We start from the raw sequence: 25,302 nt of genomic DNA, 5'->3' as shown, positions 1-25,302 counted from the left end.
TCAAACCAACCCACAACCTAACCACTCTCTCATTGCATCTTACATTCACTCACTCAACCCATGCAGGGTTATGATAGATTGTTGCTACTCTTCTATAAAAAGGTGTAGACAAAAAGATAATTGGACAGCAATTGTTTTTATGTAAGACCTCTTTTATTCGAAGATCAAAAAGGTTAATGTGAGTAGTGGGAAACTGACATTGTGTGCTGAACGAAACTCTTCTTTGATTTCTTCTAAAAGAGTGACAGAAAAAATGATGGGATAACTCGCTTGTCCTTAATACTACTACATGCATTGCTCCATGATTGCCATCTTCAGTTATTCACAGTCCAGCTTAAATTTACTTCTCTATAAACTTTTTATAGTTTTTCGTTTGGGACTGGTGCTGTTGCTTTAATTATTTATTATCATAATTTATGGCTTTTCTTGTTTGTTTCATTATATTATCTTAAATAAAGTACACAGCAATATAATAGTACTGGGTGGGGTTCCCGACCTCCAAAGTGGGCAGGGAGGTACTTGCTGTGTCTTTTATACCCCTATACTTGTTTTCCAATTGCTTTCTGTATTTGTCTTGGAATGAGATTACTTAGTTTTGTCCTGACGCTGGCCGGAGTCCTTAGCTGTGAAGGAAACAGTCGAATGCATGGTTATAGTTTTGGGAGATGATATTTTTTTCCTTGTAAATCATCCCTCTGTTATGTACTGTTATTTTTTTCATATTTAACATTTGATTTGTAAACATTTCAGTGATGATAATCTTCCGTGGAATTCCGAAAGTTTCTCAACAATTTTCAGCTGATTTTGCTATGTCAAACATTTTCCCGGGCAGGGAGGTACAAACTGTGTCTTCTATCCCCTTTATCTGTTTTCCAACATGCTTTCTGTCTTTGTCTCGGAATGAGATTACTTGGTTTTGTCCTGGCACTGGCCGGAATCCTAGCTGGGGGGGGAAACAGTCAAATGCATAGTTATTGTTTTGGGAGATGATATTTTTTTCCTTGTAAATCATCTCTCTGTTATGTATTATTATTTTTATTTTGAATGTATAATGTAAGCATTTGAGTGTGTTCCTCTTTTTGGATTTTGTGCTTGTGTCTGGATGAGACTTGTAGGTGATTTCAAACTAAGTACATTGGTGGTATGCTCTTGGAATCTACATCTGAGCCCTATTTGTTCTCAATTCCCCTTTGTCTTACTTTTTCTTGGGTGCTTTAATTGTAATTCTAGAACTTTTTACTATCGCATTTTCTTCCTTTTTACTGGCGCTGATATAACCTAAATGTGTTGCAAGCGCCGTAAAACCCGTAAAAACAAAAACCAAACATTTTCCTTTAATAAAAGCTCAGGTCAAGTGGTGGATTCATGAAAAAGTCATCATTATGTCTTGTGTCATATTTTGATACCTGTGCTCAGTTGCATGAATTTTTGGTGACACAGTTTAGACAAACTGGCGCCAAAGTCAAAATTGACACAAGGCAATTGATGGTCGAAAAGGAAGGGGGTGGGGGAGGGGGTAAATGAGTCTAGACTTTATTTGTAAGTAGGTCAAGAGTGGTGGTACAGTTATAGTTATAGGTCCGTTTAAAAAGATAATTATTATAACTTTCCCTTAATTAGAAAGAAAGCCCCATCAATTAACTACTCTCTCTCTCTCTCTCTCTCTCTCTCTCTCTCTCTCTCTCTCTCTCTCTCTCTCTTCCTCTTTGTTTTTCACTCTCCCTCTCTTTCACTCTTTCATTGTCCCTCTTTCTATCTTTCCCTTATCCACATATCTCTGTAACCATTCTTCTATTAATCTTCATGTTGCCTTTATAAACGTCATCTGGTAAAAGAGAGATGATATTAATCTGTTACAAATATAAGGGGTACTCATCTTAGTTTACTCATTTACTTTTTATCTTAGTTTTTACAATGTTTAACAATTTTAATTTATTAAAGATACTTGAGTCTTATTTGTAAGATCCGTAACCGCAGGACTAAAGTAACAAAGATAAAACAAGTAAAAGCAAAGACTTTCAGGTCTAAGTGACCAAAAGTTAATCTTAAATTTCTTGAATAGAAACGGTATTTTAAAAAAAATATTTTTCAGGAAAGGATAATTCATTAAAAATTTACATAAAGTAAGTTATATCTCTACTATTAAGAATAGATGTAGTACACTAGAAGTAGTAATATAATGTTAAAAAACTATGATATTTTATGTTATTTTGTTTGTGTTTGACCGATGGACCGTTACATTATCCTCCTTTTTGACAAATTGCCATTATCATCACTGACATTTGAATGTATTCCGCTAAGTGGGATCTTGTGCTGGTGCCTGGGTGAAACATTTAGGTGATCTCAAACTAAGTACACTGATAGAGTGCTATTGGAATCTACATCTGTTCCCTATTTGTACCATTTCCCCTTTGTCTTCCTTTTTCCTCAAGTCCTTTTAAGTGTACATCTAGAATGTTTTTACTATCCAATTTTCATCTTTTTTACTGGCGCTAATATGACCTAAATGTGTTCAAGCACTGTAAAACCCTTAAAAAGAAACATAATATAATAGTAGGTACCATAAACTGATTTTTTAAAACTTGGAAATTATAGCTTTGTGTCATTGATCTGCAAAGTAGTTGCAATTCTAGGAAATACTCTATCCATTTGTTAATTTTTGAAAACGTATACATATTTATTTGAAATTAGAAACTTGATAGAATGAAAATAAATTGGTGTAAGCTATTAACACTAGCATGAACACGGAAATTCGGTCTTTTTACAAATACAGTGCAGAGCAGATATATCGACATCATGCTTATATTGACATCACATCAAAGTCCCGTTTTTTTCGCTATATAATTTTAGTGTAAATATTTATCGCCTATATCGACGATTTTACCACATGACGGTTATATCGACACATGAACCATTGATACCGGCAACAATTTGTCTAAAATATTTAAATGGTCAAGAAATCCTGCAGTGAAGTGAAACACAACAGTCAATGAAAATGCAGAGAAATCCCGTAAATTAACAATCAAAGAAAAACCAAGATTATTGTCCAATAACATCCCTTGAATCTCATTGATCAGAATCATGATGTCAGCATTCAACCCCTAGTCCCGGGCCGTGCCATCATATCTCGGTACTGATACCAGTAATGGGAATTTCCTATATCAATATTCTTGGCTTTCCACAAATAGGCTAACGAGAAATGCTCCCTACAAAATGCAGTGCCGATGCTCAGCTTATCAGTCTCGATATTATGGGCAAGGTCAATGCCACTATTAATGGTACTCAGTCTCGATACCACTCGACAATAGTTAAGTTTTTGAAGACGCCTTTGTCAATATGGATGAGGATAAGGTACCATTGGGACCACTATAGTAGCTATAAAGATCCTCCACTGTTTGTCACAGCAACTTCATGAGGGTGCTTCCTTTTTTGAGTTCCTTGCCAGTGCTGAGAAAAGGGTCCATCAACTTATTCTTGGCCTTCAGAGACAGACCACAATATTAGACTATTAAAGTCCTATAAAGTGAACCGCCATAAATTTAAAAATCCGCCCCTTTAAAGACCACCATACCATAAAGATTGACTTCCCTTATTATTTTCTGTTTGCTCATTTGTTTCCCTTTAGTTTTTTAGAATGATATATCCTGGGTGGGGTTCCTGACCTCCCATAGTGGGCAGGGAGGTACATATTGTGTCTTCTATCCCCTTATATCTGTTTTCCAACATGCTTTCTGTCTTTGTCTTGGAATGAGATTACTTGGTTTTGTCCTGGCCCTGGCTGGGAGGGAAACAGTCAAATGCATAGTTATTGTTTTGGGAGATGATATTTTTTTCCCTTGTAAATCATCTCTCTGTTATGTATTATTATATTTGTTATTTTCAATGTATAATGTAAGCATTTGAGTGTATTCCTCTTTGTTGGATTTTGTGCTTGTGTCCACAAACCAAGTACATTGGTGGTATGCTCTTAGAATCTGCATCTGATCCCTATTTGTTCCCAGTTCCCCTTTGTCTTACTTTCTCTTGACTGCTTTAATTGTAATACTAGAACTTTTTACTATCTCATTTTCTTCCTTTTTACTGGCGCTGATATAACCTAAATGTGTTGCAAGCGCCGTAAAACCCTTAAAAACAAAACAAAACAATGATATATCGACAACATGTTTATATTGACATTTTCACAGAGTCCCGACGATGTCGATATATCCGTTCTCGACTGTAATTAAAAAATCAACAAAACAATCTACTCCTCTCAACTGAAAAACAATAGTTTGGTAGTAAATCTCATAAAAATCAAATAGGATGACAACCTTTGTTGCATACCAGGATTTGATGACATTTAAGTGGTAAAAGTGGTGAGAAATAGATTTAGGTTATTCATTGTCATGCAAACAGCAAGAACTCAATATCACTTAAAATGAAAAAAAATAATCTGTCTCTTGGCATTTTTTTCTTTCACTTTTTATAATGCAAATTGCTCAAAATATTTTTCTCGCGAAGTTGTGTTTATAAACTAAGTTGTTTCAGTCTGTTCACCGGTTAGTTGGCATTGATCAACAATAGGTCAATGTCATCCCCACTATTAAAGTGATTGACAGTTTGATGCTGATAATGGCGTTGTTGCGCATAATTTACTAAATGGCAGATTTGTAAATGATTGACAGGAAATGGAAATAATTAAAACAACAATAATAATGGCACTGAATTTGTTTTAGTTTGAAGGACCTGATGAGAGCTTTTCATTCTCAGATATACTACCGTCCCTTGTAATGAAGGCTGGAAGGCTGTTTCTCACAAAATCCTGTCATTCTTTTTCATGGCACACTAATCTTTAAGGAAGTCGGAAATGTATGAAAAGATTCTTTCTGGGTGGGAATCCTGACCTCCCATAGCGGGCAGGGAGGTACATACTGTCTTCTATCCCCTCATATCTTATCCAACAAGCTTTCTGTCTTTGTCTTGGAATGAGATTACAGTACTTGGTTTTTTCCTGGCCTTCGTGAGAGTCCTGGCTGAGAGGGAAACAGTCGAGTCGAATGCATAGTTATTGTTTTGGGAGATGATATTTTTTTCTTTGTAAATCATCTCTCTGTTATGTCATTTGAGTGTATACCTCTTTGTTGGATTTTGTGCTTGTGTCCGGATGAGACTTATGGGTGATCTCAGACTAAGTACATTGGTGGTATGCTCTTGGAATCTACATCTGATCCCTATTTGTTCCCAGTTCCCCTATGTCTTACTTTCTCTTGGGTGCTTTAATTGTAATTCTAGAACTTTTTACTATCCCATTTTCTTCCTTTTTACTGGCGCTGGTATAACCTAAATGTGTTGAAAGCGCCGTAAAACCCTTAAAAACATAAAACAAAAGATTCTTTTTGAATTGATGTTAAAATTATTTTGAAATTCAACTCATTCTGTTGTTAATTGTATTGATCGAAAATCAATAATAAAACAAGTATTATTTTGATTTTCATATTTCATAATTGTTTTGGTTAGTCTTTTTATTTTTTAACATTTCGTTTAAACTGATTTCCTGTCTTTTGTTATGAGAAAGGAAGGGAGACTGATGTCAGACTGAGTCTTTTCACTCTCATGGCAAAAAGGAATGATGAGTAGGGAAGTACCAGTAGATAATCGACCCAGGGAGCTGACTACTGGTATGAGATGCTCTTTGAATTTCGTCATCTACCATTTGTGAGATGGAGATATAAATCTTGCTGGGCTGGGTCCTTTGACTTTGACCTCCCATGGTGGGCAGGAGGCCACTTGCTGTGTCTTGTTGTATCCCCCTATAGCTATTTTCTGATTTGCTGTCTTTTTTTTTGTCTTGGAATAGGATTATTTAGTTTTGTTCTGGCCCCTGCTGAGAGGGAAACAAATTTATAGTGCTAGTTTTGAGAGGTGATTTAAAAAAAAATAAAAAAAAAATTAATAAATTAAAAAAAAAAAAAACAAACAAAAAAAAATGTATATATATATATATATATATATATATATATATATATATATATATATATATATATATATATATATATATATATATATATATATATATATATATATATATATATATATATATATATATATATAAAACACTGCGTGTTGACAACGGTACGAAAAATTTGGTCACCCAGCTCCAGCGTACCTTATTTTTGAGCGCGCTTTGTTTTTTTAGTCTAGTTTCTAAATCATTAATTTAAATATAAATAATCCAAAAAAAAGCATCCGCCAATTTTATTTATTTATTTATTTATTTTTTTTTTTTTGCATTTTATAAAAGTTGAACATCTCTAGATTAAATATCTGAATAGTGCTGCCTTGAGTGTATTGAGCATTTTGAGAAAGGTTACAAAGGTCAAGAAAAGGTCATTTTTTAAAAATCCTCAAAAATCAGTTTATATTAATATACAAGAATGAAAGATTAAATTAAATGTAAAAATACTTCTATCGGGGTTCATGGTTTGGCAACCACACTGTTTTAAAGTTAAAGGCTTTTACGGGGCTTGCAACCCATTTAGCTTATATCAGCGCCAGTAAAAAGGAGGAAAATGGGATAGCCACATTCTAGAATTACAATTAAAGCACCAAAGAAAAAGTAAGACAAAGGGGAACTGCGAACAACAAGAGCATACCGTCAATGTCCTTAGTTTGAGATCACCTATAAGTCTGTTTTGTTTGTTTTTGTTTTTAAGGGTTTTACGGCGCATTTAGGTCATATCAGCGCCAGTAAAAAGGAAAAAGGAAGAAAATTGGATAGTAATAGTAAAGACATTCTGTAGAATGAAAAGGGCTTGAAGAAAAAGTAAGACAAAGGGGAATCGGTTCAAATAGGGAATAGATTTAGATTCCAAGATCCCACTATCAGGGTACTTAGTTTGAGATCACCTAAAAGTCTCAACCATACACCAGCACAGGTCCCTACTAAGAGGAATACACTCAAATGTTTACAAATCATATGTTAGAAATAAAAATAATAACTGTACATAACAGAGAGATGATTTACAAGGAAAAAAATATCATCTCCCAAAACTATAGCTATACATTTGACTGTTTCCCTCCCAGCCAAGGACTCCGGGGAGGGTCAGGACAAAACCAAGTAATCTCATTCCAAGACAAAGACAGAAAGCAATTGGAAAACAGACACAGGGTGATAGTAGACCCATCAAGTACCTCCCTGCCCACTATGGGAGGTAAGGAACCCCACCCAGTCCTCTATGTCTCATCCGGAAACAAGCACAGGATCCAACAAATAGGAATACACTCAAATGCATACATTCAAAATAACAAAGGAAAAATATATCATCTCCCAAAACAATAACTAGGCATTTGACTGTTTCCCTCCCAGCCAAGGACACCAGCTAGGGCCAGGACAAAACCAAGTAATCTAATTCCAAGACAAAGACATAAAGCAAATTGGAAAACAGCTATAAATATAAGGGGATACAAGACAGTAAGTGCCACCCTGCCCAATATAGGAACCACACCCAGAGAGCGCGCTTGATTTTGGCGTGCAGATTAAAGCAGTGTGGTAGTTCCAGTGGCCTCCACCAACCACCAGACTAGGTTATATATTACAGAAAGGCTCATATGAGGGGATAAAAGGTACAGATACAAGGAATGGGCATCAAGAATATAGTTCACATATTGCTTGCAAAGAGAAGTCCAGAGTTTTGTTTTTATTTTTAAGGGTTTCACGGCGCTTGCAACACATTTAGGTCCTATCAGCGCCAGAAAAAAGGAAGAAATTGGATAGTAAAAACATTCTAGAAGATGTACAATTAAAGGGACTTGAGGAATAAGTAAGACAAGGGGAAACGGTTCAAATAGGGAACAGATGTAGATTATCAATGTACTTAGTTTGAGATCACCTAAAAGTCTCACCCAGACACCAGCACAAGTCCCCACCAAGAGGAACACTCAAATGTTTACAAATCATATGTTAAGAATAAACCAAAATAACTACATAAGAGAGAGATGATTTACAAGGAAAAAAATATCTCCCAAAAATAATTATACATTTGACTGTTTTCCTCTCATCCAGGGTATCCGGCTAGGGCCAGGACAAAACCAAGTAATCTCATTCCAAGACAAAGACAGAAAGCAAGTTGGAAAACAAATATAGGGGGATAGAAGACACAGTAAGTACCTCCCTGCCCACTATGGGAGGTCAGGAACCCCACCCATGAAGTCCAGAGTGAATAATAATAATAATAATGCTGAAAACTTATATAGCGTATATAGCGCTATAACTCCGAGACACCGGACTAAGCGCTTAAGTTACAAATTACTTTGGCTGACATATACTCATTCACACACACAAGCATTCACACACACAGACACACAATAGAAACCAGACAGACCTATCTTGCTTCTCATAACATCTACTAAAGACGAAACAGATATGTTTTAAGAAAACGTTTAAAAATAGACAAAGATTCTTTTTCACGAATGCTCTGTGGTAAGGCGTTCCAAACAGAGGGTCCGAAATGAGAAAATGTTCTCATTCCAGCATTTTTCCGTATTCGAGGGACAACTAGTTTGGTGGAATCACTGGCCGAACATAAGGGGCGGGGTTTTGAATATCTTTCAATTAGTTCCGAAATGTAGGAAGGGGCAGTACCTTCAAGACAACGATACACTAAAACACAAGCTTTGAATTTAATCCTTTTCTTAAACAGGCAGCCAATGCAGGACATGAAGCAGAGGTCTGGCAGAGTCGCACCTACGCTTCATGAATACTAGTCTGGCAGCGCTGTTTTGGACAATCTGAAGACGTCTCAGATTATATTGCGAAACGCCAAACAACAGAGCATTGCAATAATCCGATTTCGATAGTACGAGGGACACAACCAGGTGTTTGGTCACATCCTCAGATATGAACCGTCTAATGGAAGCAATCTTTTTTAGTTGGAAAAAGAGAGATCTAATCAAATTATTAACCTGATGCTCCATTGACAGTCCAGAGTCTAAGAATGTGCCAAAGTTTTTCACTTTATCAACAATTTGTATGGAGGCATCCCCCAGCTTCAAATCTGTTTCACTTTTCCACTTCCTGTTCCCAACATACAGCACCTCTGTCTTATCATCATTTAGTTTCAGTCTGTTCTCATTCATCCATTTCTTAACACTTCGGATACAATTCTTACTATCGGCTGAAACTTCTTGTAAATTTCTCGTATTGGAAACACAGTACAATTGCGTATCATCAGCGTATTGGTGGTAAGACAGACCGAAACTTCTGATGATTGTAGACAGAGGTCCAACGTACAGAACAAAAAGAATGGGTCCAAGTACTGAACCCTGGGGAACCCCACAATCAAGAATGATTTCCTCAGATCTATATTCATCCACCGTAATAATCTGTTTACGATTAAATAAATATGACCTAAACCAATCAAGCGCTGCACCAGACACTCCATAAGTAATATCAAGACGTTTGAGGAGAAGATTGTGATCAATAGTATCAAAAGCAGACGATAGGTCAAGCAAATTCAGCAAAGAACATGAACCATTGTCTATAACAGAGAGGAGATCATTAACAACCCTAACAAGTGCGGTTTCTGTCAAATGATGTTGCCTATAAGCCGACTGAAATTTTTCTTTAAGACTTACTTTTAAGATGAGACAATAATTGTTTCAAAAGAAGATTTTAGAAAGAAAAGGAAGATTAGAGACAGGGCAATAGTTTTTTAAGTTCTCTTTATCTAGATCAGGTTTTTTCAAAAGGGGTTTGACATGAGCAACTTTGTAAATGTCTGGTACAGCACCTGACTGCAGCGAATTATTAACAATACATGTAAATGGTGTTAAAATTACATCAATGCACTTTTTTCGAATGGCAGTATTTATGGGGTCTAAATCGAAACTTTTAGTGGTGGTGGGAGGTAGAAACAGTGATACAAGCGTACTCAAAACTTCTAAAACCATCATGGTGGAATGAAATCTTATCGAGGTGTGACAAGTTGTAAATAATTGCAATTCCACCTCCTTTCCTACCAATGCGTGGAAATGATTTAATACAAAAGCCTTCGGGTGTAATTGCTTTCAGGACTGGGTCATCATATAAATGATTAAGCCATGTTTCCAAGATGACAAAAATAGTAATTTTATGATCTTCAATTATGTCTTGAGTTTTATTACGGCAATCCAATTTTTAAACTGGTACTTGCAGGTTGTTGTTGTTGTTGCTCAAAGCTGTTGCTGCGAGTTGTTGTCATGGTGGTCGTTAATTTCATGCTGACTGTCACTGACAGTGTTGACATTTGACAAGGAATGGTGAGGATTACTCATTGAAGGGATTAGATTGGATGGGGGACGAGTGTTGATAAATTGAAGCGAGGATCGAGGTCGTAGGGGGAGCGGGCGTGGGGTTGGCCGGTGACCAATGACGGTGGTAATATGGCGTTGTTTTCGTCTACCCCCTCTGAGTCTGTTCATAAAATAAGAATTATAAATAGATCTATGAACAGTGTAGTTGTTAAAAGTTGTAAATTAAAGCACAGTGAATAAAGTTTCCAATATGGCTGTAAACAAATAGGAGTTTAAAAGTATGTTTGACTTTGGAAAATCCATACTTAAAATTTTAAAATTTCAGAAAAATCCTCTGTTAGAAATCGTTAAAATGTATATCAATTAAACCACAAGAATATCACAAATTAGATGGTATTAAAATCCAGGCGAAATGTCAGATAAAAATCACTCAAAACATGTAATTCTAAGAGCAAAACGAAAACAAGACTCGCCGGTCAGACGTGTTACACAATCTCTCTGCCGGGCATGCACAGAGAGAGAGAGAGAGCAAACTCTTTTAACCGTGTTTCAATTTATAAAACGTTTATTTACAAAATGCCCACTTTCCTAATTAGAATCAAATGTTGAATATTAACAAACATTGTCAATACAAAAGTAAAAAGGGAGAAAATGGACGTCTCAATGAATTTAAAAGGAAACCAATTGAACGGTCATAAGTGTAAAATATATAATAAATATGTATACAGTATCATCATTTAACAATCGGATTCTACAAAACTGTTACATGCAATCATATAAAACAGAAAACAATAAACAAAATGAACTTTTTACAATCTTCATGTCCTGTCAAATCCGAAACAAATGATTGTATTTATTGCGCTGGCAACACATTTAGGTCATATCAGCAGCAGTAAAAAGGAGGATACCGGATAGTCAAAAAACTCTAGATTTACATTAGAAAGCACAAAAGAAAAAGTAAGATAAAGGTGAATGGTTTATTTGTTTTTGTTTTTAAGGGTTTTACGGCGCTTGCAACATATTTCGGTCAAAGCGCCAGTAAAAAGGAAGAATATTAGAGAAGAATATTATTAACCCCCAATTTACTCTTTCTGGACAACATGGATTATTCGTGTTGGCATCTGACATGTGTTTGATGGATTATCTATATTCCTTCATGGAATGCCTAAGTACAAACGAAGAATTTTGCTATGAAAAATACACTCAAATGCTGACAAAGTACAATGTATTCAAAACTAAGAAATATAATAGTACATAACAGGAAGATGACACAGTATTATAGACAGTGCTCCTTTCCCCCTCCCCCTAATTATTTTTTCTTTCCAAAACTACTGCAATAATCATTTTACGTGTTTTTCAACCATTTTGGTCAGACTTTATGATAGTTGGGGATCAAGATAGCTCAGTTGGTAGAGCACTCGCTCATACGCAAAGGGACTGAGATCGATCCCCGGTGCAGTCATATTTTTTTTCTCCTGACCTCCCAGTCCACCCAGCAGTAATTGGGTACTGGGTCTGTTATATCTGGTAATAGGCAAGCGTCCTATGAAAAGGGTATCAAGCAATTGCTATTGTCCGTTTCAGGTTATAGAGACTGGGATAAACTCCGGCTCCATGAACCGAATGGCCCTGAAGGACTATTACATTTTGATGACAATATGGAGTCAGCATACCTATAAAATTATATGAGCGCTATGACTATCATCACCATAATCATCATCACCGTTATCATCATGATAACCATCAATCGTTAAGATGCAGTATTGTGTCAAGCTATTGACGTTGTGTTATTGACTGCATGGTGACAATGGAAGCATGCTCTATCTGTACTGTTGTGTCCTTGTGTAAGGCACTGCACACAATGCCTGCTCGTTCAGGTATAATAGAGTGCTCAGCTAAAAGCACCCGCAATTGTTCTTTCTGTTGTCCAAAAATTGCTCTGTACTGACGGGTTGTTTTGTATGACATAGGTCTTACACGTGTTGTTTTGTTTGTTTTAAGGGTTTTACAGCGCTTGCAACACATTAAGGTCATATCAGCGCCAGTAAAAAGGAAGAAAATGGGATAGTAAAAAGTTCTAGAATTACAATTATAAACATCCCAGAATAAGGCAAACAAAGGGGAATTGGTTCAAATAGGACAGATGTCCATTCCAAGAGCAATTTATCACTGTATTTAGTTTGAGATCAGCTAAAATTCTCATTCAGACACAAGCACAGGTCCCTAATAAGAGGAATACACTCAAATGTTTACAAATCATATATAATACATAAACGAAACATAATACAGTGCATAACAGAGATTTACAAGGAAAAAAAATATCATCTCCCAAAAATAACTATACATGTGACTGTTTCCCTCCCAGCCAGGGCCAGGACAAAGACAGAAAGCATGTTGGAAAACAGACATAGGGGGATAGAAGACATAGTATGTACATCCCTGCCCACTATGGGAGGTCATGAACCCCACCCAGCTTACACATGTCTTGCTGGTGAACCATTGTGTAGTTAATGTAGCGTTATAAAACTAGCATTACTTGTGTATTCCATATGAAATTCTCATAATTCATAATTGAATATTGAAGGGTCTTTAAAAGAAAGAACGAAAGGAGAGAAGAGAGAGAGAGAGAGAGAGAGAGAGAGAGAGAGAGAGAGAGAGAGAGAGAGAGAGAGAGAGAGAGAGAGAGAGAGAGAGAGAGGTGGAAGAATATTACATATGACTTAAAAAAGGAATGAGTTTGCATGTTTTCAGATACAATTACAATGACAAAAAGAAATTCTCGCAGGGACTGATGGGACAAGTTTTTAGTATGTCAACTAGATAACACCACGCTAACGTCTCATGCTCCAACTACCCAGGTATACACATGCTACAATTCCTACTACATTTTGTTTTAGACCGTATTCAACATTTCTTTTGCTGACGAAGGGTTTTTTTCCTGAAACATCCATTGTCTGTACTGTTTCCACCCGAAGCCATTTGTTAGCTACTGTCAACAATATATTGAAATTATTGAACTCACATTGTATTCTCGTTGTTTTCCTTGGATAAGAAATGCTATATAGGGAATAATAAAAGTGCTAAAAACGTATTGTTATAATAAATTGCGAGAGTAGTTCTATGGCAGGTGTCATTTATATGGGTCTTAGCTACCTGTATGGCAATTTTCATGCTTTCAATCCCAATGTGCACGGTTTTAGTCCAACAATGAATATATGAAGATAATATATGTATTTACGCAGTTATTTCCCTTGTTTAATATAGCTGTTATAAGGAAAATTTAAACCCTTAAACCGAAACGTTATGATTGATTGCCAGAGTGGTTCTATAGCAGATGGGATTTGAATGGGTCTGGTAACCTGTATGCAAATTTTCATGCTTTCAACCCGTATTTGTACAGTTTTAGCCTAATTCCCCCCTACTAATATGGAGTGGTCAAAGAATATAATTCTGAAGTATAAAGAATCTCCATGTACAAGCACTCTAGAAAAAGGTAAGAAGAAAGTTAAAGTAGCCAACAGAAAAAAAAGATTTTAAAAAGCTATTTATCGCCATGTGTTTAGTCTGACAGACAACCCTCACCAATAAGCAAGCACTGGATCCTTTGTTTTTAAGATGATAATCGCTTGAGACAGCTCTCTGTCACATATGTGTCAACAACAAAAAGTCGGTCAGCTTGAGTAAAAAGAAGTGTAAAAGAAATGTGCATCTGAACCTAGCCTGGGACAAAAATACTGCCTCATCAGAATCGTCCCCAAACATTAAAATATATTTATATTTTATTTGTATATTTGGCAATAAAAATATAGACATCTGTCTATTTATTGAGGTATCTGACCAGGATGATTGAGAAAGGACAAATTATTTCTGATCTTAAAAAAAAACATGAATGATAACAGTGACCATATCCAAATGACATTCTTTGATCTCAAACACTCCAAGCAAAACCAAACAGTTTCATTCCAGAACAAGGACACAAAGTCACATGAATAAATGAGATAACGGTCATCCATGGGCCGATATATTTCTGTAAGAGTTGACCCCCCAGCCCATTGTTGATTCACTTGTAAAATTTACAAATGAGCAAGTCCAAACAACGCATAATAACATGTATATATGTTTTTATATAAAAAATATTTGTAAAGCATTTTCATATCAAACAGAATACGAACCGAATACCAGTGTCAAAAATAAGTTTAAGAAATGTTTTTTTGTTTTTGGTGTTTTTATTCTCTTTTCTTTCAATAACTAAATATACTCCATCTGTTATTGCTTTTATAAAAATTTGTTATTAGAGCCTAAGGGAAGGTCAATGCTCCCCTCCTCTAAGGAACTTCATTCAGTCTGTCTGACAGCGCAGACTGGAAAAGGTTATTAAATACTTACATGGATGCAAGCACCAAAGTACCAAAAGCCCTATAGAAATTTCTTACCACTCAAAAAAGCCTGAACACAATATATACTAACCAATACAAATGAAGGAGAGACTTACCTAAGGGATGATATGTATCTTAAAGACAGACAGAAAAACCAGCAAGGCTATACAGTAAAAGCTGGTGATTTAGCTGCCATGTTACTTATGACCAATGAATGTATATTAATTAAGCATTGAATGCTTTTATTTTTAAGCATTTGTCAATAATTAGCACCATTTCAATTCTCATTTTAATAAAAGATGTATATTTGCGTAGTATAATTGGAAAACTTTCACATTCTCTCTCTCTCTCTCTCTCTCTCTCTCTCTCTCTCTCTCTCTCTCTCTCTCTCTCTCTCTCTCTCTCTCTCTCATTTCCCGTATTCCAACAAGAGAAAGGAGAAAAATATTGTTTTTCTTTTTTTCACTTCACAAAAAGAAGTTTCAATACGAGTCTAACTACCTATGTAGTCGATATGCAATTTAAGGGTGTAATTGAATAAGCTTGTCTTCAAAATTACATAAGAAATAGAAATATATAAATAATTTTGTTTTTAAGGGTTTTACGGCACTTGCAACACATTAAGGTCATATCAGCGCCAGTAAAAAGGAAGAAAATGGGATAGTAAAAAGTTCTAGAATGACAATTAAAGCACAAAAGAAAAGGTAAGACAAAGGGGAATTGGTTGAAATACGGAACAGATGTTGATTCCAAGAGCACACCGTCAAAGTACTTAGTTTGAGATCACCTAAAAGTCTCATCCAGACACAAGCACAGGTCCCAACTAAGAGGAATACACTCAAATGTTTACCAATCATATAATAAACTAAACATAAAACAATGCATAACAGAGAGATGATTTACAAGGAAAAAAATATCATCTCCCAAAACTATACCTAGACATTCGACTGTTTCCCTCCTAGCCAAGGAACTCCAGCAAGGATCAGGACAAAACTAAGTAATCTCATTCCAAGACAATGACAGGAAACAATTGGAAAACGGGTATGGGGGGATAGAAGACACAGCATGTACCTCCCTGCCCACTATGGAAGGTCAGGATCCCCACCCAGAAATATATAAATAAAAATAAATTGTTATAAAATATCAAATCAGAATGACTATTATTACCACAGTGAGTTATAATCGTTAGCTTACTGATATGAGCATTTATCATATCCATGCGTCTTCTTTTTACACATTTTACAGCACTTGCAACATTTTATTTGGTAGCCCAGGGAAAAAAAAGAAGAAAGAGGATGAAATTGTCAAATGATTTAAGAGCAATAGTCTATTGATGTACTTTGAACTTTCAAGAAATATTTAAACAAAAGTGACTATTTCAAACAAACAAACACACACAAAAAAGTAAATAAATAAATAAATAAATAAATAAAAGGAAAAACAGAAAAATACAGAATGTCCTGTGAAAAATAAATCCAATCTTGACACTTTGGCTTCTTCTCTGCTTTAAATATTATCCGATATGAAACCATTACATACAATATAAATAAATAGATCTTACATATCCTATTTTAAAACTCTGCCAGAAAACACAATATTTACAATAAATTTGAGCAGCCTCCTTGGGGCTAATACAATTTAAGAAATACAAAGCTTTTTTTTTTTAAATCAATTGCACCTCTATTTATTTTTTTTAATTAGGTGATGATGATATGTAAGCAATTAAAAAGCTGAGTCCCAATGGAGTTTTTTAGGATTATTTTTTTTTTGATTGTCTGTTTTTTTTTGTTTGCTTGTTTTTTTTTTTGGTTTTTTTTTGCACATGCAGAAAAATGCAATGCAATAAACCTGCTTTAGATAATTGATTAATGCCTGCATGTTTTTTGTTTTGTTTTTGAGGGTTTTATGGCGCTTGCAACACATTAAGGTCATATCAGCGCCAGTAAAAAGGGAAAAATGGGATAGTAAAAAGTTCTAGAATTACAATTAAAGCACCCAAGAATAAGGCAGACAAAGGGGAATTTGTTCAAAAGAGAACAGATGTAGATTCCAAGAGCACACTATCAGTGTACTTAAATTGAGATCACCTAAAAGTCTCATCCAGACACAAGCACAGGTCCCAACTAAGAGGAATACACTCAATGTTTACAAATTATATATAATACATAAATAAAACATAATAGAGTGCATAACAGAGAGATGATTTACAAGGAAAAAAATATCATCTTCCAAAACTAACTATACATTTGACTGTTTCCCTCCTAGCCAAGGTATCCAGCCGGGGCTAGGACAAAACCAAGTAATCTCATTCCAAGACAAAGACAGAAAGCATGTTGGAAAACAGACATAGGGGGATAGAAGACATAGTATGTACCTCCCTGCCCGCTATGGGAGGTCAGGATCCCCACCCAGAATGCCTGCATACTTTCATTCTAAAAGAAAAAAAAAAAAAAGAAAAAAAAGAATTTTCAATTGCAACACACAAAGTTTAAAAAAAACAAAACAACCAAACTTGATTTTTGTTTGTTTTTGTTTTTAAGGGTTTTATGGCGCTTGCAACATATTAAGTCACATCAGCGCCAGTGAAAAAGAAGAAATGGGATATATAAAGTTCGAGAATTACGATTAAAGCACTCAAGAAAATGTAAAACAAAGGTGAATTGGTTCAAATAGGGAATAGATGTAGATTCCAAGAGCACACTATCAATGTACTTAGTTTGAGATCACCTAAATGTCTCACCCTGACACAAGCACAGGTAAGAGGATTACACTCAAATGTTTACAAATCATAATATATGTAGAACAAAAAGTAATACAGAGCATAACATAGGAATTAATTTACAAGACGAAAAATATAATCTCCCCAAACTTTAACTTTACATTCGACTGTTACCCTCCCAGCCAGGGTATCCGGCCAGGGCCAGGATAAAACCCAAGTAATCTCATTCCAAGACAGACAGAAAGCATGTTAGAAAACAGATATAGGGTATAGAGTAAGTACCTCCCTGCCCACTATGGGAGGTCAGAAAACCCAGCAAACTTGATGAAAAAAATTTCCAGCTTTTCAGTATTTGATATCGAAATCATATCTATTCCTACCCTTCTTTTCATCTCTTAAAACTCAGAAATTACCCTCCATTGCAGTAATAGACTAAAACATTCACTCTGAAGAGGAAGTAACTCAACAACTTTTACATATCTTAACTCCACATAAATAATCTGAAATTCAAATTAGGTTTTCATTAAATTCAGAAGTAGATTATCATATTCCAGGCAAGTTTGACTGAACAAGTTATAAAATCAAAATCACACCAAAATGTCAAATTTGCTAATCTGATGAAACCATAATTCCTCACACTAAAACTGGTACATCAAAAGAACTGGAAACCTAAAAGTTAATTTGTACAGGGCAGATAGCTCAACTTAACAATTAACAATCAATTGAATATAGTACAAATGGCAAGAACAAAAGCAAAGGGTGCACAGACGAATGGATTGATTTATTTAGGAAAGAATGGACAAATTAAGTTTAATAAATTTTACATTTTAAAGATGACCCTTTCTTTAAAGAGCACGAAATGATAAGACAGACAGTGGATATCATTCCTGTGGCAAACTTGCTAAAATTAATGATTGACAAGAAGAAAAGATATTCAGAGGAAGGATCAACAAGATAGAAAAAAAAACAAAAACAAAAAAAAAAAACAAGTTGTCTCACTCTTGGCAAAGGTTCCTGTCAAGGCCTAGGTGATTCAAATCTTTAAAGAATAGAGAGGACAACTAAGACCTTACCCATTATTCCAATTATCTGATCAAAAAAACCATTGTGAAGAACTCGAAACTTTAAAGTGATAAAACAGAAAATAAATTAAAGTAAGGCAAGAATGAAAATATAATAAACTTTTGAAGAATAACAAATATAATAATAGCGTATAATAATAATAATAATAATAATAATAATAATAATAATAATAATAATAATAATAATAATAATAATAATAATAATAATAATAGGAGGAGGAGGAGGAGGAGGAGGAAGAGGAGGAGGAAGAGGAGGAGGAGGAAGAGGAGGAAGAGGAGGAGGAGGAGGAGAAGAAGAAGAAGAAGAAGAAGAAGAAGAAGTTCATCACCATCATAATAATAAAAATAAAATAAATAATAATAAAAACAAAAAAGAAATAAATAAATAAATAAACAAATGTAGATCCTAAGCTAATAACTTATTTGGTACATACATCAAAAGTGGCACAGAAAAAAGAATAAAATAAATTATTATTTTCACACTTTGGAAATGAAGGGTGTTTTTTTCATTCTGTGACTCGGTGTTGCTCTCATAATCTATGGAAGCACGCCTCAGAAGAATATAACAATTTTTATACATGATCTATGTGATTATAAAACCCCCATGACTTCAAAATCGCCTCCATACTTCTTAGACAGCTGTTCCTCTTCAAATAAGTGCAGCTGAGAGGCAGTTTGTTGGGTGGAGGAGGATGACCAGTTGAGGCCGTTTGAATTTGAATAGAGATTTGTGTTGCTCCTTGCCAAAGGAACTAATTGCTGATGCTGCTTCAGTTGTGTGGTATTGGTTGTGGTAGGATTTGTAGTATGAAGAATGCGATGCCGTTCTTGATCGCTGCTGTATGAAACAATATTATTGGCAGAGGCAGCAATAGTGTTTGTATGGAGGTTGTTGTTGAACAAATCAGGATGAGTAATAACTTTAGCATTGGATGGGAGAAGAGGGGGTTGGGGATAGGGAATAGCACTCCCATTAGAATTGATACTATGAACTGATTGTCTGTGTTGATGGTATGAGTAAGAATGACTTGAGCTGCAACTGCTACCACCACTGAAATAGGATGATGGTGGTCTGTATTGGACAATCTGCTGCTGCTTGTGTTGATGACTGTGACAACTATTAATTTGATGATTGTGGTATTGAGATTTCTTATCAGCCTGTACTGATGATGAGTCTTCTGAATGCACATCTCCATAATCATTGGTAGAACCACTATGATGTTCACTACTCGTAGCCATATTGACATCATCACTATGAGTTTGATGATCTTCAGAACACTCTGTTGTTGCATCTTCCGAATTTTGATGACGCCCATCACTACTTTCTGTCATGTGTTGCACTACATTATTATCACCATGAACACAATTGCTGCTCTGATCACTCAATGACTGAGACTGGCCTGACACTTGAGCTCTAGGATCTGATGAAGAGGATGTTGATGATGACGTAGATGAAGGTGGAGCAGTATCAGGATTGCGCGGGGAGTTGAAACCACTATCAGCCACTCCTCCATCTACTGGTAGATTGTTTTTGCCATGTCTAGAAAGGGCTGTAGATGAGATACCATTGACTTGTTTCAGTTCATCAATTTTCTTATGACTAACACCATCCCGCATCACATTATTTGTTTCTTTGCTTATTTTATTTTTATCTACACATTGACTTGGTTTACCATCTCCCTCTCTGTCCAGAATATCAAACACCTTAAATTCTCTGTCTCCATTTGTAAAAAAATTATCTTTATTATTATCCCCACAATCCTCCACATCAATTTCTTGATTTGAATTAGAATTTGAATCATCACCATCTCCAACACTAATACCAACACCATCTTCGCGCTCATCACACACACGGCCAAGTTTTGTTTCATTATTGTCATCTTCAGTTTCTGCAGCTATTTCTAGCATACCATTAGAAGACCCTGCTACCTCTCTGATATCTGGTATTGTCCCCCCTTCCACATCAATATATTCCTCTGTTTCACCTTGAGTTAGTTCAGCCTGTATTGTAACAATTTCACCTCCAGGGTCATTGGTATTGTTAATTACCACACAAGTACCATCTTCATAATAACCACTTTGAGGCGAAGGTCGGGGTGCAGGTAGTTCAGAAGATTCCAAGGCTGAGCCTGTTATAGTTTGGTACATGGCAGAGGATCCTATAGGACCGATTGTTGATTCATTGTCTGCTAAATTTCCTGTAGTTGTACATGGACTTGACCCATAAACAACAGAATTGAAAGCTGGATTTGTTACTTCAGCCTGATAAGTCACAGATGTAGTAGAGGTATAAGGATCAATAGACATGCTGTCCACGGCACAAGTTAAATTATTAACATCAAAATGGACACGATTACTATCTGCATATGGTTTTAAATTGTCACCAGTATTTGGGCCATGATTGTTGTTAGGAAAGTTCCTATTAAGAGTGTGCTTTTTACTTGCAGGTGTGTTTTCATATAAATCTGCTGCCTGATGTTTTTTACCAGGATTATTATCATTTTTCCCCAAACCCATGCAATTGACTCCACTGTCTCTAGACTGAACCCGAGAAGAATTTTTATTTGGCAAGCGCCCCTTGTACTCAATGCTAATATCATCCCCATTGCCACTATAAAAACTGTATGCCCTATGACTCTTCCTTTTTGACCTATGAGATCTCCTTTTGTTATGACCAAAATCAGACGGGCCCCCACCATATATTCTATCCCTCCCTTCATGACCTTCTAACTTGAATGCTGTTCTTTCACTGTAACCCTGGTGGAAACCATTACCTGGCCCATTAGCACCATAACGAGGGGTGGAATGGAGAGGGCCAAGATTGTGGTGGTGTTGGCGTTCTGATAGTTTTGCGTAGGTTGTGCTCTCATCACTGAAGAGACTAACAGGAGAGAGGCCAGATACTGAATGGTAAACATTGGACGCATTGACTGGAGTGATGTCAGCTTGGTCTATCACATCGTATTCTGACATCCTCTTTTGATGGTGGAGTGCTGAACGGGTGTTTTGATGATGTGACTGATGGTGATGACGATGATGTTTATGAGATGACGGTGGAGGTAGTTGGGTGTTTTCTTCCCCTATAAAATCTAGATCTCTAGACTTGCGATGATGGGTGTGCCTTTCCCTTTGCTTTGAAGTAGGATTATTATTTCGACTCCGGAAACTTTCATATAAGTTGTCAGGTTTAAGAAACTCTCCGTCATATTGCAATGAACCAATGGGTATAGGGTTTTTCTTCTGAACAGGATTATAAATATTAACATCATTCATTGATAGATATTCAACCTGGTGATTATTCAATGGGATAAGGGATTTCCTCCCAATTGACTCATTTGATCCTTGAGGGGGTCGTCGTTGTAGTGTTGAGGAGGCTGTTTGGCGATTGTTAGACAAAGCTGCTGCTGCTTTGGAGGTGCTGCTTTGGTGTGAGACCCAATTTTCAGTCCTTTTCTGTTTCTCCAGCTGTTGTTGGTACCAAGCCCATTCAGCAGGAGGAAATTGGGCAGAGAAAGTTGCATATTCCTTTTCTTGAGGATCTTCGTTTTTGGCAGCAGCACCACTGTCTGTGGAGGTTGTTTGGGATTTTCCATTTATTCCTGAAGATGATATGGATATCGTTTGACAAGGTGGTGGAGGTGGTAAGGCAGGTGGAGGCATCAGTGCACAGTCTGACGATGGTTGCTGTTTTTGCTGTTGGGTGTTATTATTGGTCTTCTTCTTACCTCGGCCGAAAATCTTGGACAATAAGGATGTTTTTTCTGTGGAGAAAAAAGATGAGAAATATAACGTATTTACAATAATAGATATGCAAATTAACAACAATAACAACATCATCAACAACAACCACAACACTAATATCAACTTGTGTTGAGTCCTCGTCAAAACATTTACATGTTCATATCCTAGGTATACATGCCATATGTCTCCACAAGTTATCTGTCCTCTAGGGATGAAATAAAAGTACAGTCCACTCCGGATGATTGCAACACCTTGGGATCAACTGAAGTTGAGTTTCCTGTCCACTATTGCAACAATTTCCTTCTGAGTTTACACGGGCTTGGGACTGTCCATGGCTGCAGTATCTTTGGTCGATTTCAGATAAAATGATGGGGCACTGTTTTCACTACTGCTTGTAAGATTTAATAGCAATTATGATCTGAACACTGACCACTTTTATACCATATATGGTAAACTCAAACCAGTTGTTGCAAACATTGTACGTACTCCACAACAGACTGAGCAATTTGATTGAAACAAAAACCATATGGCAGCCCTGTATAGATTTTGACAAGCAAAAGAAGCTTTGGTACAAGTCATTTTATTCAGATTGGATTAACTTTCACTCTTTTGTTCTCAACATTTGTAAGGGTCAAAAGAGATTAACAGTGACAATAAACTCTCACCAAACCAATTGGTCACAATGTGCAATTGTCAATCCCAAAACAAATGATATCACTAAGTCTCTCCTTACAATTGTCATTATCTACTTGTTGTCTAGACTATGCCCAGCCTCTCACCTCCTATCTAATGGTCACAGATGACCTCACAAACTTATACTGCAATGCCCCGTCCCTCTTTTGTGTCTAATAGAATGGTGACACACTACTGTATCAATCAACCCCGCCCACTTTTGATACTTCATGATTTCACCCAGGATGAAATTTAATCATTAGAATTTGTTTGATTGATTTCTTAAATTGGCCACTTTTTGAGGTAAAAAATTTGTTGCAATTAACTAGTGACTTTTATATAGACTTAATTCCATTTCTTGGGAAATGTTGCGATTATCAAAAGTGGACTGTATTGTTTGTACTGTCATCATCATCATCATCATCATCGCCAACGTCAGCATTACAAGGCACATTTCTAAAGGCAGCTGTCTGTCATCATGAATCAGAATAAGGGTGAAATGTTTGAAAATAGAAAGATTTGTTTTACGGCGCTTGCGACACATTAAGATCATATCAGTGGCAGTAAAAAATGAAAAAAATGGGATAGTAAAAAGTTCTGGAATTACAATTAAAGTACACCCAAGAAAAGGTAAGACAAAGCGGAATTGTTTAAAATAGGGAACAGATGTAGATTCCAAGAGCACACTATCAAAGTACTTAGTTTGAGATCACATAAATGTCTCATCCTGACGTTAAGCGTAGGTCCCCACTAGGAGGAACACACTCAAATGTTTACAAATCATATATAACATGTAAAAAAACATAATACAGTGCATAACAGAGAGATGATTTGCAAAGAAAAAAATATCATCTCCCAAAACTAACTATACATTTGACTGTTTCCCTCTCAGCCAGGGCATCCGGCCAGAACCAGGACAAAATCAAGTCATCTCATTCAATGCAAGACAAAGATAGAATAGAAAGCAAGTTGGACAATAGATATAGGGGGATAGATGACACAGTAAGTACCTCCCTGCCTATTATGGGAGATAGAAGGATTTAAAACAGAAGAAAGGAAAAGTACACCTTGAAAATAAAAATGAAAACAGCATGTATATCCATGGAAACCGAATGGGTTTGAGACAATCAAGATTAAATAAAGAAAAGTACCATGAACATGACCGAATCTAAGTTAAGTGTGGAAAGTACAAATCATATGCTTAATATTCATTGTTTCATACTGTGTATAAGGATTTTTACAGCACTTGCAATACTTTTAGGTCATTTCAGAGCCAATAAAAAGGAAGATGATAGGGGATAGTTATAGATCTAAAGTTTAAAGCACTACAGAAAAAGTAAGATAAACGGGACTGGATCAAATAGGGAAAAGAATATTCCATGAGCAATCTATCAATGAGCCCATTTTGATATTACATAAAAGTATTATCCATGTACTGCCTGTACGTCTGTCTGTTTATTTGTGTACATATCAATTTATTTTTAAAATTCTATTTCTTATTATTCTCATCTTTTTTGTTGTTATTGACAATGAGCAAACATCACTGCATATAGGCACATATTTTCATGTCTGATAACGAAGGCAATTATGGGCTTGAATAAACGTTGTAAAGGACAATATTTTGTGTTAGTTTAAAAGAATTTCCATGACAACAATGAGAAAAATTGGGTTATCAGACACCTTGATCTACAAATTGGTATTTATCAAACAGAAAGTATTAAAATAAATGCCTATACTATCAACCATAAAAGACATACCTTTATATTTGGGGACAGGTAAGACTTTCACTTCATTAGCTTTCCCACCATTACAATTCTTGTTAACGTCTTTGTCTTTCTCCACAGGCTGCTTGGATTCTTTGGAAATTTTATTTTTATGACGAAAACTTTGTGGCCTGGATGATCTGGTCAATGTAGATCCCTTGCTGCTGCTACCTCCTGCTCCAACCTTAGCAACTTGCTCTTTCTCATCTTCTCCTTCAGATTCTGTCTCTTCAATTGTTGTCACCTGAGTCCAACCAAAATAGAAAAATGATAATGTTTAACATAATGTGAGTACTGAATAGTGAAAGGGCATCAGTCAAAACATCTAATCTAGGGATGCATGCTCCTCGAAAACAACTAAAATTATTTTTGTCTGACCACAATGAACTTTGAACCTAATATAAAAAATGTTCCAAAAACAGTACCTCATTTTGTTCAACATACTGCCAATTACGGTTAGTAACATTTTCTTGTCAAAATGGAACACATTCCCGGGAAATTCCCAACTGTGTGTATGTGTATCTGAGAGAGAGAGAGAGAGAGAGAGAGAGAGAGAGAGAGAGAGAGAGAGAGAGAGAGAGAGAGAGAGAGAGAGAGAGAGAGAGAGAGAGAGAGAGAGAAGAAAGAAAGAAAGAGAGAGAGAGAGAGAGAGAGAGAGAGAAGAAAGAAAGAGAGAGAGA

At 35.9% G+C, this 25,302-nt stretch overlaps 1 protein-coding gene across 1 annotated transcript in view; it reads right to left on the bottom strand.

Annotated features, from left to right (window-relative positions):
- Positions 1-18,886: 18,886 nt before the first annotated feature.
- The window catches only part of LOC144972650 (uncharacterized), a 68,517-nt gene continuing 62,101 nt past the window's right edge, over positions 18,887-25,302 (bottom strand). Inside the window, exons 4-5 of the mRNA XM_078914127.1 lie at positions 24,617-24,866; positions 18,887-22,207 (exon numbers count right to left, since the gene is read on the bottom strand). Coding sequence (XP_078770253.1) covers positions 19,038-22,207; positions 24,617-24,866 — 3,420 coding nt within the window. The 3' untranslated portion in view covers positions 18,887-19,037. The remainder of the gene's footprint in view (positions 22,208-24,616; positions 24,867-25,302) is intronic.

This window comes from Berghia stephanieae, chromosome 5 (genome assembly GCF_034508935.2).
Source record: "Berghia stephanieae isolate SIO BIC M18660-M18661 chromosome 5, UCSD_Bste_1.3, whole genome shotgun sequence".
NCBI classification, from domain to species: domain Eukaryota; kingdom Metazoa; phylum Mollusca; class Gastropoda; order Nudibranchia; family Aeolidiidae; genus Berghia; species Berghia stephanieae.
The sequence above is the reverse complement of the archived record's forward strand: the minus strand, read 5'-3'. Positions and strand labels throughout refer to the sequence as shown.